A 20,866-nucleotide genomic window follows, 5' to 3' on the forward strand; every position below is an offset into this window, starting at 1 on the left:
ACACACTCACAACATATCTCCTCAAACATAACCTATATCTTTCCAATAAACTCTTCAACCAACAACTTCATCCACTCAATATCCACTCTTTCTTTCCACCTTTCAGTTTCACTTAAACGCGCTATCATTCTCCTACAATCATAACCAAACCTTCTTAACTCAATCCCTTTTCTCTTCTTCCTTCTTTTCCATAAATATTCACATAGTTTCATCACAATCAACACCACAGCTCGCTCTCTCCTCTCATTTCCAGGAATTTCTATATCCAGTTTAATCAACCTTATCTTATCTTCCTCCGTATTCCAAATTACTCCATGATCTCTTCAGGTACTAAAACACTTATCTACAATTCCTTCATTTTATTTACAATTGAAAAATTCGTGCTTCAGGCCATTTATCACTATTTCGTCGCAAAGCTTGCACTTTGGACCTTCATCTTGGGTAAAACGACTCACTCGATCTTGAAGCGGCAGTATCTCATGAATAAACAGAAACACAAATTCCTTTATAAACTGAGTATACTGAGGTACACTATGCATTTTCTCAAACGATAGGTTAAAATTCATAAATGGTGGTTTGGCTTTCACGTGAAAAACCCCTTCTTCTTCTTCCGTTTTCTCTAAATATCCATCCACTATTTTTTTTTCCTTTCGGCATTTTTCACCTGATCACTCAGCAAGCCCTGGTTTTTCATTTCTCGAATACACCATATTAATTTATGGAGTTTCCCTGGCGCATCCCTGATCATTTTTTATCTTGCTAGTTCATCCTCCTCAGTATTTATCACTGGTAAGGCCCATCCTATTATCATTTCACCGTCGATCCATTTACTACAGATCATCTCACAGACGTTTCTAATTCTTAGAGACTTACACACCTTTTGGAAATTTATAACACCAAGACCCCGCTCTTCTCGGAGCACATACAACATTTTCATACTTAGCTTTTCCAGCTTTCCCCTCCAAACAAAACGCCAAATGCTCCTTTCTATCTTTTTAGCATACTTTTCTTCAAGATTAAAAGCCGGTGCCAGATAAAATAGCAGTGGGAGAGCATACGTGTTTACATACACTTCTCTCTCAAATATTGACACAAAGTGTGTTCTTTCATAGGCTACCAGCAACCCCCCAAACGTTTGCACACGCTCTTCCCACACATTTTTCATATTCACTGTTCTTTCAAAAAGTGCACCTAGTACTTTCACTGACTGAGCCTCCTCGATCCAGACGCTATCATCTAACGATACACGTTCACCACGTTTAGTAACTGGCTCTTTTTTCTGTGTATTTTTACCAAGAAATGCTCCTCATACCACATTAGTCCTCTCACCAATTCCATCAAATCAGCCATACTCCAAGGAAGGAAAGCCCCATCGTCTACAAAAGCCAGTGTTTCAAGGAGATATTCGTCGTAATGGTAATCCCCTGTATCCGCCGTTCAACATACTTAAAAAGTGAATCTATATAAAATTGGAATAAATAAGGGGCACTCGGATCCCCTTGTCGCACTCCCTTTTCAAGCTTCAGCTTTCCACTAGTGTAACCATTTATATTCACAACCGCCATCGGGTTCTTATATAAATTTTCATACCACTTCACAAACCGTTGATCAAACTCAAAATTTTCCTTCATCAGTGTCCACAGTATCGATCTTATAACCGAGTCACACGCTTTGACAACATCCATACACAGTAGGAAAGCCATTACGGAAAACGCCTTATTTTTCGCCATTTCGTCGTCTCTGCATACCAACAAGTCATGCGGCACGTTGAGATTATGCTGGGACTTCTTTCCTCGAATACTACCAAACTGATATCCTCCCAGGATTCCAGGCATCACCTTCTCCATTCTCTTAGTTAAAAGTTTGGACGTTATTCTGTAGTCACTGTTTGAAACTGATATAGGCCTCTCGTTTTGAAGGTCGATTCTATCGCCTCCTTTAAAAAGGAGAGATATCAGGCCCAAATCATCCTCAGGATATCCTTGTTCAACATAACTTCTCACCACCAAAGTAAACAGATCCCCGATGTCCAGAAAAATTCTTTATAAAATTCGTATCCCAGTCCATCCACCCCAGGTGACATGCCATTTTTCATTCCTCTTATTATAATTTCAGTTTCCAGCCGGGTTACGTCCTGCAGTATCAGCTCATTCTCTTCGGTCTTTACCTTCCTAACTGTTTTAAAATCTGCCAAGGAATCCATTCTGCTGTCTTGTTCTTGATGTGGCAATGTGTAAATTTGCTTATAAGAATCTTCCACTATTTTTGTATCTCCTCTTCATTTTCCACAACTTCTCCCTGCTTTTTTCTTAATCCCCTAACTCCATATATTTTCTCTTTTCTTTTTTGCCTTAATTTTCATTGCTAGATATACTTGTTCTGCATTCTCTTCTTCAGCCAATCTATTTTTCAGTTTCCAAATCTCAAATTCTTTTTCTTCAATCTTTCGTATTTCATCTTTGACCTCTTTAAACTCGTACCACACCTCCATCCCCTCGTCAATCTCTTCCTTCAGTTGTTTTAACACTCTATAAAGCTGTCTTTTATGCGCATTAATTTCCCTTCTTGATTCTTTTTCCTAGTTTTGTGCATATGCTTTTACTTTTTACTTTAGGACTTTCCAAAATTGCACTGGCTCGGTTCCATCTGTAAAATCTTGTATCCAAGTTCGAATACTGGCTCTCAGCTGCTCTTTCAGTGTGCCCTTTAGTGTTGAAGGATTAAGTTTCCAATAGTTCTTTATAAATTTTTCTCGGTTTGTGTAGGTTCCCATATCCATCACAAGAGTAGTGTGGTCACAGAAAGATTTTAGTTCGTTCTGTACACTTATCACTTCCGTTAACATATTTTGCTTCACATAAATCTGGTCTATTCTGCTTGATCCTTGGTTATCCATTCGGGTGAATCCAGATCCTTTCCCAAAATGAACCCACACATCTTTCAAATTCCAAGCACTTATGACTGCATCTTCTTCTTGCTACTTTTCTATTCCTTCCTAAAGCATCCGCTTTGGACACTATACAATTAAAATCCCCCAACATTATCAACTTTTCTTCACAAAGGAACCTTGGCAATTTTTCACGAATGACACTCTCCCGTTGTGTGAAATTGCCTGTTCCTGACGGTAGGTGGACGTTTACTATTACCAATGATCCATAACGCAAACTACAAATGCTTCCATAATCTTCAAAACGCAAGCTTCCTTTATCACACTGTACACTTTCTTTTAAAACGAAACCAACGTCTGGATCGAGCCCTCCATAAGCATACTGGTAACCTGTTGGGGCTTTAAACTTTTTCGAGTCAACTTCTTATAGACACGCTACATCTATATTCTGTTTTGTCACAAATTCTGAATTGAAACTCTGTCTTTTTGCTTGTTTTGCTCCATTCACGTTTAATGTAGCTATCCGCATTTAATTATTTAAAAAAAGAAAAAAAAGAAAAAACAATTTCTTCCTTTTCACCTATATCCTCTTTTTCCCTCTATTTCCTGTTTCCTTTCCGATACCTTTTCCTTCCGTTCTTCTCTCCTTTAATTGGTTACTCCCCGTGCTACCAAGGGATGCCTGACTAAGGGTTCTCTTCGGTGGCGGTACATTTTGGTTTGTTGCTCCTTCTTTTACTTGGTCTTGTTGGGTTTTGATTGGTGGTCTCAAACTCCTCTTTTGGTTTTCTGCTACTTGTTTGCTTGCTCCTGCTTCTGAATTGTCATGTTTATGTGCTTCTTTGGCTGCTGGCCCACTTTCTGTCGCTTCTTTTGCTGGGTCCGATTGTTTTCAGCTCCACTTCCTTTCTTAGCATTTATCTTTGCACTTTCCATTACCATGTTTACCGCAACTGAATGTGAGAGTGCTCTAATGCCTCTATCTCTTTCATTTCCTTGCGGTGACTTCGGTGTTGCTACAGGTTGTGGTCCCCATGCCGAACATAAACTTCCCGGGTTTGGACTCAGGACAATCTGCCTTCTTTGATTTTTGCGATTTCTCTGACAGTCCTTGGTCTCATGATCCTCACTCTGGCAAATAAAACACGCTTTCGGCTGATCGGGATAGAAGACGTTGATTTTCTCCTCCCCACCAAGAACCTCAATAGACGGCAGATGGGGGTATCGAGATACATCAAAGCTGTTGCTCTTCCCGTATATACCTCGATATACTCATTCCAGTATTCACTTTTATTCTTATGTTTAGAACTGTTCCGTAAACCTGGAGTTGCCTCTTTATTCTCATCGCTAGTTGCTTCTCCTGGGACCCTTCTTAGCTGCACAACTTTAGGGTGTCTCCTGGTTCTTCAACACTTAACGGATAAAAACCGTTTCTGAAGCCCATCTTTGGTTCTTGCGTCTTGCAGTGTACTACTAAGTCATCTGCCAACACCGCGGAATTCATTGTTACTCGCATTTGACCAAAGCACTTGAAATCACCTGTATCTATCGCCCTCACGTTCCCATGGTTAATGTTCAGCTGCTTCAGAAACCTGTAAATATCCACCTCTCTAACTTCACTCATGGCCCCATCGTCCATCGAGCAAAAATCGAAAACCACTGTGTTCCTACTCATCTTATCACAATAATAAAACACTACAAAAAAAAATAATAATATAAACTAAATAAAGATAAAAAACCTTTTCCAAATACCTTACTAAACCCTAAATATTCACGCTCTCACAGTCTCACAACAAAACACACGCTCTCCTCTCACCCAAAAACTCACTTCTCAAAAACACCCAAAAAACTTATCTTTAGACGCGCAAGGCTCTCCCGCCACACATTTACGCTGGCAACCCTGCGCACTAAGTACACAAACGACACGTCATCAATGACTCATCTTTCCTATCTCAATATCAAGCACAATAACGCACTCAAACAAATTTAAAAACACTTATCACTCTATTCACGACAATTTTCTCTCTCCTTTCAACCCACACAAAACCAATTTATCGAATTTTTTCCGACCAAAAATAACGAAAATTGTTAAATTAGTTTTGGAAAATATCCACTATTAAACAGCGTTGCAAGTTGAAACCACGACTGCCTTTTTTGGACTGTGTCTCAGCAAATTAAGGTCTGAAGAAGAAATCGTCAAGCTTTGGTTTTGAGCTATTGATTCAAAATTTCGAAGAAAGTCGGATTCGAATCTTATTATGAGCAATGGATAGGTTGGTTATTTTTTATTGACCTTCGAATAACGATTTTTGCTGTGGTAGTTCTGAAACCTCGTTTTGTGTGCTAAGCTCTGCTGTAACAAAAAACAAAAAACAAAAAGAAATTAGTCCAAAAGAAACAAACAGAGATTAACACAAACAGTAGTATGACTAAGACCCTTTAAGCCTTTAAAAGCCAGAGCTTCATTTGTGCTTAACTGAAAACAAAATATGATTTAAACGTATTCTCTTTTATAAGTCATTACAATTATCAGGAAGTTAGTCTACTTTCATCAGTTATTTTCTGTAATCCTGGCTATTATCGTCAGGGATGGATCCAGGGGGAGGAGACCCTGCCCGATTTTTCTGGCACCCTAATTTAATGTATTTTTTTACTCTTTTTTTTAATTTGTTAATTCGGTCAATTATGGCGTCCTTGTCATATTGGGCCACTCCCAAGATTTGCTCTAGATCCGCCTCTGATTATAGGGATCTTCTGTCTTTTTATGTTATTGTTGTTGAGGTTTTAATAACTAAAAACCACACTGCTCAAAATACGGCTCATTTTTAATGAAATATGGATGACATTAAACCCTTTTAGAAATTGCAATAGGAGGAAAGGGGAGAGGCAGCACCACTCTTAATTGTAAATCTTCATTAGCCCTGGGACATGATTGTCATGAAATAGCTCATCAGATAAATAAAATTGCCTACATAGATGTTTTGATCAATTTTTTATTTTGTTGTAGGAGGGCACTCAATTTCATTCTCCCAATGGCAAGAAAAGGAGTTCAGATCAGAGAGGCAACAAAATCTATACTTATCAAAACAGTTCACGAATTCAGACTGGCGTTCAGAAAATTGGCCAAACTTCTAGTTTGGAAAGGATACTTGGTTGACGAAGATCTACTGTTTTATTTCACTTTTCCTGAGATCGAATGTTATATAAGAAGTCGGAGTCCTGCTCTTCTCCTGAAGTAAGAAATTAAAGGCTTATTTTATATGTCAATTTTCATTTCCTAGTCTTTTCTGAGAGTCATTTCAGTCCTCTTATTGCTGGTTTTTTCTTTCCAGTTTTATAACATGAATAAGTAAAAAACCTTCTAACAAGAAAATTATTATAACTTTAATTCCAACTTTGGGGAGAGGGTGGTGGCTCCCATTCTACTGCTGAGATACCACTTGTGAATAGAGGGGAAACTTCTTCCTTAAAACAATGCTTAACAGCCTTGTTACGGATTTGGAGTTTACCGGGAACTCTGAAACGATGGAGAAAATTGTCCTATTTAAACAAGCGCAAAATCCAGTGTGGAATTTAATAAAAATTTAGGACAAAGGTGTATATTACGAATTATGAAAATTGAACGAGAAAATTCTGGTCAGAACGTAGATTAGATTGTTACAACAGTGGCGACCGTGCTAAGAGTGTTAATTCACTTATGGTAAGTGGAATATAAATTTCGGAAATGTGCATATGGAAAGAGTTATCCGTGGTTTCTATCATAGGCAGCGCAATAGCGCTGCCTAAATAAAGAACGTTGTTGGCATAATGTATTATTCCTATTATTTTTTTTTCTTGGTTTTAGACCTGGGCCCTTTGTATCGAAGGAAGTGTCGTAGAAACTTCGAAAAGGACTCATTCGATTGGAAATTGGAAGGGCTTGTGACCTTTTTAATAGCCGAAAGCGATTGGAAAGCAACTAAGATCCCTTCCACGCCCGTTATTTCCCCAAACACATCCAATAAAAATCTTAAGGTAGCCATAGAAATATCAGGAAAATTGAATTAGAAATTCAAAAAGCTAGTACCCTTTTTAATTGTCAAAAGTGGTTGAACGTTAACCACTTTTATAGATAGTGTTCTTATAGATAGTGTTCTCTTAGAAACCTCAAAAAGGGCACACTCGAATGCAAATTGAAAAGACTAGTGCCCTTTTTAATAGTCAAAAGTAATTGGAGGGCAAATAATCTCCCCCTATCTCCCTCCATTTCCCAATCAAAATTTGAGACAGCTATTTTGTTCAACGTATTTGACAGTTGTGGATGTTAGGTCTGTGGGGATGACAACCCTCCCACAGGCTTCAGGGTAAGGGTTGTAAATTACGCTTTTGGGGGGGGGGGTTATAGGAAGAGTTATCGTAGAAACTTCAAAAAGGGCTCATTTGATTGGAAATTGAAAGAGCTAGTGCCCTGTTTAATAGTAGAAAGTGATTGGAAAGTTCTGAAAATTATGTCTTTGAGGATGACAAACCCCCCAGACCCCTCAGGGAAAGGGTTGTAAGTTATGCCCTGGGGCCATATAAGGTTCTTATAGATAGCGTTGTCGTAGCAACTTTAAAAAGGGCTCATTCAATTGGAAATTGAAATGGATAGTTGACCTTCTTAAAAGTCGAAAGTGATTGGACGGCAACAAACCCCCCTCTCACGCCCACCATTTCCTCAAACACATCCAATCAAAATTTTGAGAAACGCTTTTTGTTCAACGTAGTTGAAAGTTCTTGAAATTATGTCTTTGAGGATGACAACTCCCCCCATCTCCCGCAGGGCAAGGGTTGTAAGTTATGCCCTGGGGCCATATACGGTTTTTACAGACAGCGCTGTCTTAGAAACTTCAAAAAATGATCATTCAATTGGAAATTGAAATGGCTAGTGCCCTTTTTAAAAGTCGAGGGTTTTAAGTTATACCCTGAGGTCATATGAGGCTTTTATAGAAAGGGTTGCTGTAGAAATTTCAAAAATGACTCATTCGATTGGAAACTGAAATGGGTTGTGCCCTTTGTAATAGTAGAAAGTGATTGATGGTCAACTACTCCCCCCCTCCTCTTTTTCGCCCACCATTTCCCCAAACACATCCAATCAAAATTTTGAGATAGCCATTTTTTCAACATAGTTGAAAATTCTGGAAATTAGGTCTTTGAGGATAACCCCCCCCCCACAGCCCTCAGGGTACGGAATGTAAGTTATGCGCTGGGGGCATATAAGGTGTTTATAGAAATCTTGGTTATAGAAACTTCAAAAAGAACTCATTCAGTTGGGAATGGAGAGGGCTAGTGTCCTTGTCATAGGCAGCACGATAACGCTGCCTAAGTAAAGAACGATGTGGGCCCAATGTATTATTTTTTTTCTTCTTTTTTCTCCATAACCGGGCACTTCGTATCGAAGGAGTTGTCGTAGAAACCTCAAAAAGGGCTCATTCGATTGGAAATTGAAGTGGCTTTTTAATAGTCGAAAGTAATTGGAGTGCAACTAGCCCCCCCCCACGCCCATCATTCCCCCAAACACATCCAATCATTCCCCAAGATTTTGAGATAGCCATTTTGTTCAGCGTAGTTGATTTCCAGATAGAAAATATGTTTTCGATGAGGACACTCCCCCACAACCCTCGGGGCAAGGATTTTAAGTTATGCCGTTGGAGCATATAAGGTTTTTATAGAAGGCGTTGTCGTAGAAACTTCAAAAAAGGCTCATTCGATTGAAAATTCAAAGGGCTAGTGTCCAAATTAATAGTCGAAAGTGATTGGAGGGCAGCTAGCCCCCCCACTCCCATCATTCCCCCAAATACATCCAATAAAAATTTTGAGATAGTCAATTTGTTCAGCGTAGTTTATTTCCAAATAAAGAACATATTTTTGAGGAAGACACTCCCCCACAACCCTCGGGGCAAGGGTTTTAAGTTATGCCCTGAGGGCATATAAGAACGATGTTGGCATAGAGTATCATTTATTATTTTTTTGTTTTAGAGCTGGGCGCTTCGTATCGAAGAAGTTGTCGTAGAAACTTCGAAAAGGGCTCATTCATTTGGAAATTGGAGTGGATTAAAACAAAATTTAATTAAAAAACTTTTCCCACAAAATAGTTTTTTCAAAGAAAAGTAAGGTACTCCATTAGACAAATAATGAGCAAAAATAAAATCAGATAATCTACCAAGCGTGAAACTACCACAAATCAGCATCGATAAATAAATGAAACCCAAAACGAGCAGAAGTTACAATAAATAACCGAGTCAAACTCAAAACGAGGAGTAATTAATATGAGTAGGGCTCGAAAGGCCTATGCTTTCTAAAAGCCGGAATATGATTTGTACTTTACTGAAAAAATACAAATGAATGTGCATTGTCTGTTTAATATACATATACTTATATTTAGTGATCAAAATGTTAATATTATTTGATTTACTAAAGTTATAAAAGTAAAAACATTTATATTTTTTTCAGTAAAGTGCAAATTATGTTCTGGCCTTGGGAAGGCATAGGGATTTTAAGCCCAACTTATGTTAATTTCTGCTCGTTTTGAGTTTGACTCGGTTATTTATTGTAATTTCTGTTCCGTTTTGGGTTTTATCTATTTATCGATGCTGATTTGCGGTAGTTTCACGCTTGGTAGATTATTTGATTTTATTTTTGCACATTTTTTGTTTAATGGAATTCTTTACTTTTTTTTGAAAAACATATTTTGTGGAAAAAGTTTTTTTTTAATTAATTAATAGTCAAAAGCGATCGGTGGCGAAAGCCCCCGACGCCCATCATTTCCCCATACACTTCCAATCAACATTTTGATGTAGTCATTTTATTGAACGTATTTGAAGGGTCTGGAAATTATGTCATTGAGCATGACACCCCCCTCCCAAGCCCTATGGGCTAAGGCTGTAAGTTATGCCATGGGGGCATATAAGGTTTTTATAGAAAGCGTTGTTGTAAAAACTTGAAAAGGGCTCATTGGATTGGAAATTGAGAGGGCTATTGCCCTTTTTAATAGTCGAAAGCAATCGGAGGGAGAATCACCCCCCCCCTTCCACGCCCATCATTTCCCCAAAACATTCCCAATCAACATTTTGATATGACCTTTTTGTTCAGCGTAGTTTAAAGGTCTGAAAATTTTATTTTTGAGGATGACAACCCTCCCCCATAGCCCTCATGACATAAGTCGTAAGTTATGCTCTTGGGTCATATAAGGTTTTTATAGAAAGTTTTTTCGTAGAAGCTTCAAAAAGGGCTCATTTGGTTGAAAATTGAGAGAACAAGTGCCTTTCTTGTTTGTCAAAAGTGATCAGAGGGCAAAAGTCCCCCACATCCATCATTTTCCCAAACACTTCCAATCAAAATTTTGAGATAGCCATTTTTTCAACGTAGTTGAAAGTGTCTTTGAGGATGACAACGCACCCACAGCCCTCAGGGCAAGGGTTGTATGTTTTTCCCTTGGGGGATGTACAGTTTTATAGAAAATTTTGTTGTAGAAACTTCAAAAAGACTAATTCGATTGGAAATGGAAAGGGCTATTGCCCTTTTTAATAATCGAAAGTGATTGGAGGGCAAGTAACCCCCTTCTTACGCCCACCATTTCCCCAAACAAATCTGATTAAAATTTTGAGATAGCCATTTTTTTCAACGTTGTTGAAAATTCTAAGAATTATATGTTTGAGTATGACAACCCTCCACAGGCCTCAGGGCAAGGTTTGTAACTTATGTCCTGGGGTCATATAATGCTTTTATAGAGTGTTGTCATAGAAGCTTCAAAAATAGCTCTTGCGATTGGAAATTGAAAGGGTTAGTGCTCTTTTTAATAGTCGAAGGTGATTGGACGGTTTACAGAAGCGTTGTTGTAGAAAATTCAAAAAGGACTCATTCGATTGGAAACTGAAAGAGCTAGTGCCCTTTTTAATAGTCGAAAGTGATTCGAGGGCAACTACCCCCCTCTCATGCCCACCATTTCCTCAAGCTCATCCAAGCAAAATTTTGAGATAGCCATTTTGTTGAACATAGTTGACAGTTTTGGAAATTAGGTCTTTGAGGATAACAACCCCCCACAACTCTTAGGGCAAGGGTTGTATGTTGTGTCCGGGGGGTATATAATGCTTTTAGAAAGAGTGTTGTCGTAGAAGCTTCAAAAATAGCTCTTGCAATTGGGACTTGAAAGGGCTAGTGCTCTTTTTAATAGTCGAAAGTGATTAGAGGGCAACTAACCCCCGCCCCCCGGCGCCCATCATTCCCCCAAACCCCTCCAATCAAAATTTTGAGATAGCCATTTTGTTCAACGAGGTTGATTTCCAGATAGAAAATATGTTATGAGCAGGACACTCTCCCACAACCCTCAGGGCAAGGGTTTTAAGTTATGGCCTGAGGGTATATAAGAAGAATGTTGGCATAAAGTATCATTTATTATTTTTTCTTTTAGAGCAGGGCACTTCGTATCGAAGAAGTCGTAGAAACTTCGAAAAGGGCTCCTTCCTTTGGAAATTGGAGTGGATTAAAAAGAAATGTAGTTAAAAAAAAACTTTTCCCACAAAACAAGTTTTTCAAAGAAAAGTAAGGAACTACATTAAACAAAAAATGAGCAAAAATAAAACCAAATAATCTACCAAGCGTGAAACTACCACAAATCAGCATCGATAAATAAATGAAACCCAAAATGAACAGAAATTACAATAAATAACCGAGTCAAACTCAGAACGAGCAGAAATTAACATAAGTTGGGCTCAAAACGCCTATGCCTTCCAAAGGCCAGAAAATAATTTGCACTACTGAAAAAAATACAAATGAATGTGCATTGTCTGTTTAATACGCATATACTGATATTTAGTAATCAAAATGTTAATATTATTTGATTTATTAAAGTTATAAAAGTAAAAACATTTATATTCTTTTCAGTAAAGTGCAAATTATGTTCTGGCCTTGGGATGGCATAGGGGTTTTTAGCCCAACTTATGTTAATTTCTGCTCTTTTTGAGTTTGACTCGGTTATTTATTGTAATTTCTCTTCCGTTTTGGGTTTTATTTATTTATCGATGCTGATTTGTGGTAGTTTCACGCTTGGTAGATTATTTGATTTTATTTTTGCACATTTTTTGTTTAATGGAGTTCTTTACTTTTCTTTCAAAAACTTATTTTGTGGAAAAAGTTTTTTTAATTAATTAATATTCAAAAGTGATCGGAGGCGAAAGCCCCCCACGCCCATCATTTCCCCATACACTTCCAATCAACATTTTGATGTAGTCATTTCATTGAACGTAGTTAAAGGGTCTGGAAATTATGTCATTGAGCATGACACCCCCCCCTCCAAAGCCCTTAGGGCTAAGGCTGTAATTTATGCCCGGGGGGCATATAAGGATTTTATAGAAAGCGTTGTCGTAAAAGCTTCAAAAAGCGCTCATTAGATTGGAAATTGAGAGGGATATTGCCCTTTTTAATAGTCGAAAGTAATCGGAGGCAAAATCATCCCCCCCACGCCCATCATTTCCCAAAAACATTCCCAATCAACATTTTTATATGACCTTTTTGTTCAGCGTAGTTTAAAGGTCTGAAAATTTTATTTTTGAGGATGACAACCCTCCCCCATAGCCCTCATGACATAAGTCGTAAGTTATGCTCTTGGGTCATATAAGGTTTTATAGAAAGTTTTTTCGTAGAAGCTTCAAAAAAGGCTCATTTAGTTGAAAATTGAGAGAACAAGTGCCTTTCTTGTTTGTTAAAAGTGATCAGAGGGCAAAAGTCCCCCACGCATCCATCATTTTCCCAAACACTTCCAATCAAAATTTGAGACAGCCATTTTGTTCAACGTATTTGAAAGGTCTGAAAATCATGTCTTTGAGGATAACAAATCTCGACAGCCCTCAGGGCCAGGGTTGTAAGTTATGCCCTGAGGGCAAATAAGGTTTTTATAGATAATGTTCTCGAAGAAACTTCAAAAAGGGCTCATTCGATTGCAAATTGAAAGGGCAAGTGCCCTTTTTAATAGTCGAAAGTAATTGGAGGGTAACAGATCCCCCTTTAACGCCCACTATTTCCCCAAACACATCCAATCAAATTTTTGAGACAGCTATTTCGTTCAACGTATTTGAAAGTTGTGGAAATTAGGTCTTGGGGGATGACAACCTGCCCACAGCCCTCAGGGTAAGGGTTGTAAGTTATGTCTTTGGGGCATATGAGGTTTTTATAGAAAGGGCTGTCGTAGAAACTTCAAAAAGCGTACATTCGACTGGAAATTGAAAGGGCTAGTGCCCTTTTTAATAGTAGAAAGTAATTGGAGGGCAACTTTCATGCCCACCCTTTCGCCAAGCACATCCAATAAAATTTTGAGATAGCCATTTTTTTCAACGTAGTTGAAAGTGTCTTTGAGGATGACAACGCACCCACAGCCCTCAGGGCAAGGGTTGTATGTTTTTCCCTTGGGGGATGTAAAGTTTTATAGAAAAAGTGTTGTTGTAGAAACTTCAAAAAGACTAATTCGATTGGAAATTGAAAGGGCTATTGCCCTTTTTAATAATCAAAAGTGATTGGAGGGCAAGTACCCCCCTTCTTACGCCCACCATTTCCCCAAACAAATCTGATTAAAATTTTGAGATAGCCATTTTTTTCAACGTTGTTGAAAATTCTAAGAATTATGTCTTTGAGGATGACAACCCCCCACAGGCCTCAGGGCAAGGTTTGTAACTTATGTCCTGGGGGCATATAATGCTTTTATAGAGTGTTGTCGTAGAAGCTTCAAAAATAGCTCTTGCGATTGGAAATTGAAAGAGCTAGTGCCCTTTTCGATAGTCGAAAGTGATTGGAGAACTTAAATAAGCGTTGTTGTAGAATCTTCAAAAAGGGCTCATTCGATTGGAAACTGAAAGGGCTAGTGCCCTTTTTAATAGTCAAAAGTGATTCGAGGGCAATAACCCCCTTCTCATAGCCACCATTTCCTCAAGCTCATCCAATCAAAATTTTGAGATAGCCATTTTGTTGAACGTAGTTGACAGTTTTGGAAATTAGGTCTTTGAGGATAACAACCCCCCACAACTCTCAGGGCAAGGGTTGTATGTTGTGCCCGGGGGTATATAATGCTTTTAGAGAGAGTGTTGTCGTAGAAGCTTCAAAAATAGCTCTTGCGATTGGGAATTGAAAATGCTAGTGCCCTTTTTAATAGTCGAAAGTAATTGGAGGACAACTAACCCCCCTCTCATGCCCACCATTTCCCCAAACACATCCAATCACAATTTTAAGATAGCCATTTGAAATATCTGAAAATTATGTCTTTGAGGAGGACACTCCCTCCACAGCCATCAGGGAAAGGGTTATAAGTTATGCCCTGGGGGCATATAAGGTATTAATCGGTGACCTGGTGTCACCGATTTTCAAACAGTTCGTGGTGTCACCGATTATCAAACTGTAAGTAAGGAGCGACCCGGCTCAATATTAACCGAAACTCACAGAAACGGAATTTTTATGCTGATTTCAAATACATTAGTTCTATCAAGTTTAGTTTTACCCATCAAAAGCTACACTCTTGAGAAAGTTTGCCTTATTTTCGAAAAAGGGAGAAAACCCCCTCAAAGTCATAGAACCTTAATGAAAATCATACCAGCAGATTCAGTGTATCAGAGAACCCTTCAGTAGAAGTTTCAAGCTCTTATCTTCAAAATGTGGGATTTTTTTTTATCTTTTGCCCGAAGAAAGATAACGGATGCGTATTTGTTTGTTATTTTTTTCTTTTCTCAGGGTTGATCGTATCGACCCAGTGGTCCCATCGACCCAATTCTAGTACCCGTATCGACCCAATTCTAGTACCCATTTTCAGTAATCAAAAAAATGGAGGGCAACTAGGCCCCCTCCTGCGCTCATTTTTTCCAAAAGTCACCAGATGAAAATTTTGAGATATCCATTTTGTTCAGCATGGTCAAAAAATATAATAACTATGTCTTTGAAGATGATTAATTCCCCACAGTCCCTGGGGGAAGGTTGCAAGTTATGAACTTTGCCCAGTGTTTGCATATAGTATTGGTTATTGGGAAGTATACAGACGTTATCAGGGGGATTTTTTCTGGTAGTGGGGCGTGGCTGGGTGGGTTGGGGGTTACATGGAAGGATCTTTCTATTGAGGAAGTTTCCATGGGGGAAGGGACAGAGCTATGAAGTGGGCACCGGATTTCCCAGCATTATTTAAAAAAAACGATCAGAAATTAAATAAAAAAAAAACAACTTTTTCAACTGAAAGTAAGTAGCAACATCAATACTTCAAAACGAACAAAAATTGTTACATATATGATTGGGTCACCGCCTAGTCAGTACCTCGCTCTTTGCGCTACAGTTTTTTTTTAGTACTTTCATAGGAGCTATTTATTCTAATTAACGGTATGTGTTATTAAGTGGTCATTTTTAAAGAATTGGGACAAAGTTTTAACTTTAGCGTAAAGAGCTAGGTATTAACTAGGGGCAAACCCCCTAATATACGGAATAAAAATTACCGAATATAGAAGTTCGTTATGTAAATTAATTCGTAGGTTACTTATATTTATTACTAATTAAAACGTTCTTAAATAAAATTAAACAACTTTCGAGAAAGACATTTGACCAAAAAAAGGTAAATTAATATGCAAATTTCGTTTTGATTATTTATATACGGTGAGCCAAAATCAAAACCGGCATTAATTCAAAAACGTTCAGAAATTAAATAAAAAAACAAGTTTTTTTAACTGAAAGTAAGGAGTGACATTAAAACTTAAAACGAACAGAAATTATTCCGTATATGAAAGGGGCTGTCCCCTCAATACCTCGCTCTTCACTCTAAAGTTTGACTCTGTCTCAAAACTTTATTTTTTAAACAATAAAACACTTTAGCGTAAAGAGCGATGCATTGAGGAGGGAACAGACGCTTTCACATACGGAATAATTTCTGTTCGTTTTAAGTTTTAATGTCGCTCCCTACTTTCAGTTAATAAAACTTGTTTTTTTATTTAATTTGCTTAGGAACGGTTGTCAGTAGTGGGACTCTATAAGCTCAGCCAGAGTCGATCCTATTCTAAATTAAATAAAAAAAAAACAAGTTTTTTAAACTTCAGTTTAGAAAACTTGTTTTTTTTTATTTAATTTCTGATCGTTTTTTAGTTAATGCAGCTTTTATTTTGGCTCACCGTCATTTAATAAGTAAACAAAATTTGCATAAAAATTTTTCTTTTCTTTTGCTAAATGGCTGTCTCTAAATTTGGTTCTGACGTAATTTACAAATTAACTTACGTAACGACATTTTATATTCGTATATTTTTCTTCTGTCAAAAAATACAAAGTTGCAGATTTTGCAGATATGAGCTTGACACCTATGTAATAGGGTTTTTTGATACGCGGAATCTGACGGTGTGATTTTCATTAAACTTCTTTCACTTGTAGGGGATGTTTCCCTCCTTCTTTAAAAAATCAGGTAAATTTTCTCAGTCTCGTAGCCTTTGATGCGTACTACTAAACTTAATAAAATTTACATATTTAGAATCAGAATTATAAGCCCATTCTGTTTGATACATTTATTGACATAAAAAATCCGTTTTTAAAAGTTTCGATTACTATTGAGCCGTATCGCTTGTTTTTTTTTATTGTTTTTTTTATTACGTATATGTTATTACGCATATGAGGGGGCTCTCCCTTTAGTCAATATCACGCTCTTTACGTTAAAAGTTAATTTTTTTTTAATTCACAAACCCCTGAATCACAAAGGCCCTTTAATTAGAATAGATAGCTCTTTTGAAAGCACTAAATAAAACTGTAGCGTAAAGAGCGAGGTATTGACTTGGGGGAGAACCCCCTCATATACGTAATAATTTCTGTTAGTGTTAAGTTCTAATGTTGCTTCTTACTTTCAGTTGAAAAAACTGTTTTTTTAATTTAATTTCTGATTGTTTTTTAAATAATGCTTTGAAATCCGGCGCCCCCTTCATAGAAAAGTCCCTTGCCCCAAAGAAACATCCTCCATGGAACGATTCTCCAGAGTAATCCCCTCCTCCAGCCCCCCCCCCCACCAGAAAAAAAATCCTTCCTGAAAATGTCTGTATACTTCCCAATAACCAATACAATATGTAAACAATGGGCAAAGTTCAAAACTTGCAGCCCTTTCCCTGGGAACTGTGGGGGATTAAGTAATCCTAAAAGACATATTTATTAAATTTTCGACTATACTGAAGAAAATGGCTATCTCAAAATTTTTATTGGGTGACTTTGAGAAAAATATTAGTGTTGGAGGGGGCCTAGTTGCCCTTCATTTATTTTGGTTAATTAAAAAGGACACTAGAACTTTTAATTTCCGTTCCAATGAGCCCTCCTAAGATATTCTAGGACCACTGGGTAAATACGATTACCCCTGGGAAAAAAAACAAAACAAAACAAAAAAAAAACAAATAAACACGCGTCCGTGATCTTTCTTCTGGCAAAAAATGGAAATTTCCACATTTTTGTAGATAGGAGCCTGAATACTCTACAGTAGGGTTCTCTCATACGCTGAATATGATGGTGTAATTTTCATTAAGGTTCTATAACTTTTAGGGGGTCTTTTCTCCTTTTTTTCGAAAATCAGCCAAATTTTCTCAGGCGCGTAACTTTTGATGGGTAAGATTAATTTGATAAAACTTATATTTTTGAAATCAAAATTAAAATCTGATTCTTTTGATGTATCTATTGGTATCAAAATTCCGTTTTTTAGAGTTTCGGTTAACATTGAGCCAGGTCGCTCCTTACTTACAGTTCGTTACCACGAACTGTTTGATTGGTATCTGGAGAAATGTGGGAAGGTAAACCGGATGGGTGTTTGAAAGGACGGGATGCCTGGCCCCCAACCCTCCATTGCTCTTCCTGGCCAAAAGGCAATGAAACGGAAATCAACACCGTCGGTAGGAACTTTGAAGTTGAGTACCGTAATCTTGACATTTTTTCCTTATTTCAGGGCTCAGAAAAGAAGAAAACTACGGACAAAATGGGAAACACTTGTATTTCCAGAAATCTCATTTGGGCTACCCATGCCGGTAAGCTTTAAAGTTGTCATATCCTATGTATCTAAAAAACAGAAGTCCAAAATTTGCCAAGAACAAAAGTTTATATTATTGTGGTATTAGGCAACTAGCTCTTGAAACTTGGATAAACTATAGTTATTTGACTACAAATTCCTTTTATTTTGTTCATCTTTTAAATTTCTTGTTCTCTTTATGCAGTAGGCTTTACTTCCCGTAATTCAAGTACTTCCTTATTTTCACCTAAATAGGTTTGCGTTCACAGCTTAGAATTATAATGTATTTTTAGTATAAAGTCTATCCAGAAGTAATGCTGTGGATACTTTATAATGCTCTGGAAGTTCTCGGTATGTCACTTGCAAAATCTTAAATGAAAATAATGCTAATTAACCTTTCAAAGTCTCATGGAACCAAAAAAACAAAATTACAAAAGTTCTGAGCCTATGCTATTGTCCAGATAGTCAATGAAAGGCTCAAAAAGGACAAAACCCTTGCTTTTTCTTGTATGCACTGAAGGACTTTTGAAAACTACTAAACCTAGGAAATGCTTTGCGCAATCTAGGGATGGGAACACTCCTTTCTTAGAGGGGCGCATCGTAAATGTCAGCACATATACTGAATTCTATGCAAACTTCGTTTATGCTCTTGACATTCCTTTATAAATATTGAAATCACTGTGTTATCATCATAAATAAAAACCAAATACAGTCTCATGGAAATAATTGTGTTACATAGCAACATACTTACGTAAATTATATAAAAGGATGAAGATATACAACAAAATGTATAAATGAGTGGGAAGTATGTAATGGTCCACCACCCTCAACAATTACATTAGAATTTGATTTCATATTGCTGGCGCTAATATACAACACAGCTGATAATTAAGTGTTAGTCAGTTATGACTGACCATTTGGCAAATTAGATTATATGATAAAACAATTGGTTCACCGTATAGAAACATTTTACAAAATATGCTTATTCAGAATTAATGACTATTATTCAGATTATCCGACATCTCATAGTATTGAACTGGGTAACAAATACACATGACTAAGATTAGGTGAGACTAGAACTGTACTGAAAAAATAAAATATTATAAGAATTTTTACTGTAGAAGCATAAAGCACTTGAATATTTTCGATATAAAAATAAAGCCTTCCTATATCTTATGGGTGGATTTTGTATTTTCAGTAAAGTGCAAGTTTTGTTTTTAATTCTTTAAACATAGGAAAATATCTTTTGTCAGTTTATTTGCACCGGTTTTAGAAATAAAGGCAACTAAACAATCAGGGGAAAATATTGTAGATTTACTTACTTGTACTTGTGACGGGAATCAGGCGTTTCCACCTTGCCCATCATGAGAGAATCTTCTATAGGAGGACAACTGTGACAGAGCGTAATGGACAACGGTCTCTGCAAAGGGCCATCTGGACCCTTTCAGGGTACCTGCGAGACTGTGGAACTTGCAGTCAACTCTAATCCCATGAAACATAAATGGATTGTCTTTAGACTAAAGAAAAATAACGTACCCAATCTAACATACCAAAGTCTTTCACATGGAACATAAGCCCTTGATTTAAATATTAGAAATAAGGTGGAAACAAAACATTTCAAAATCTTTAAGAAAAAGATTTATATTAAGCTTGGCACACAGTCATGCACAGCAAATTATGTAAAATTGTAATGCAATTAAATATTGCAAATGCGACTTTGTAAACAGTTAAATGTGATTTAAGCTTTTGAGAAAAGAAAAGGACCATATAATCTAGAGAGTCCGGTGGAACAAAATCTTTTCGAATTAGTTACTGAAACTTTTTTTAAGAAAACAAGGAAACACTGTACCACAATCATTCGACCCTTAACTTCTCTTACATCAACTTTTCTCACTTAGAAAATTGCTTTCAGGAAAAAGATGAAGAAGATAATGTTCTTTACGATTGTGTAGAAAGCCTAAATGCCACCCCAGTGTGTTCTGGAAAAGTAAGAGGTAAAGCACGGGTGGTACTTGATGTGGCCCAAGCTAATCTAATTCAAAAAGGTGACATCCTCATCACTAGGTCTACAGATATTGGATGGAGTCCATATTTTCCACTTTTAGGTGGTGTTGTAACAGAGCTTGGTGGACTTATCTCTCATGGTATTTAATTTAATTTGCTCTTTTTTTGCTTAGTTTAAACAAGTAATTAGCTTTTCATGTGGTTGTGTATGCCTCCTCGTATTTCAATATGTGGAAAAGACCAGGAAGTTTCTGGAATAAATGGTTATTTTTGTGTTTTGCCGTGTGAGTTGTTTCCTATTGGCTTGTGTTTGTTAAGACAAATTCTTTTTTTTATTGCCGGGTATTAATGTTTTTTGTTTTATTGGGTTGCTAAGAGAACTTCCATGTTTTTTTTTCTGGGTTTTATTATGTTTTTATTTTATGGGACCTTATCGTAAGTCTGAGTTGAGGCATCAAGTTTTAGCTGGAGCTGAATATTCTAAGTGTGCAAATGACGTTTCGAATATTCAGTTCCTACCACCGTTGATTCGGCCATACTATCTTATCATATAATCTTGTATTCTTACCAAATAATCCCAAACCTATTTTCTATTATTAATACAAAGTTATTATAACAGTCTTAGGACAAATACAAAAGGCCTCAAAAGAAAGATATCACAGAATACAAAATTTTAACAGTAGCGGAAAGTCATATACACACACAAAATTAAAAAGGTTCTTCATGACTCCGCCTTCGCGCACGTGCAATGATAAATGTTTAGCGCGTTACGACAGGCTTATGGGAAACCCGAATTGAGACAATTGCTGTGATGCAGACGGATTTTGCGTTTCCGTGAGCGTTGATCTCTGCGATTTCTGAAAAAATAAAACTTTTCATTGCTGTTATATATCTATGCCGTGAAAGCTACCAAACGTCTGCGTCTATATCTGGAAAGCCTTGAATTCTTGATAATTGAGTCTGCTAGAACTAATCACAAA

General features: G+C 37.2%; 1 protein-coding gene across 1 annotated transcript in view; it reads left to right on the plus strand.

Moving 5' to 3' along the window:
• LOC148945273 (uncharacterized) overlaps positions 1–20,866 on the plus strand; it is a 142,926-nt gene that overhangs the window by 101,653 nt on the left and 20,407 nt on the right. The window contains exons 15-17 of the mRNA XM_089098996.1: positions 5,895–6,122; positions 17,823–17,901; positions 19,795–20,026. Coding sequence (XP_088955122.1) covers positions 5,895–6,122; positions 17,823–17,901; positions 19,795–20,026 — 539 coding nt within the window. The remainder of the gene's footprint in view (positions 1–5,894; positions 6,123–17,822; positions 17,902–19,794; positions 20,027–20,866) is intronic.

This window comes from Artemia sp. Qi Xiang Cuo, chromosome 13 (genome assembly GCF_049724085.1).
Source record: "Artemia sp. Qi Xiang Cuo chromosome 13, ASM4972408v1, whole genome shotgun sequence".
Classification (NCBI taxonomy): domain Eukaryota; kingdom Metazoa; phylum Arthropoda; class Branchiopoda; order Anostraca; family Artemiidae; genus Artemia; species Artemia sp. Qi Xiang Cuo.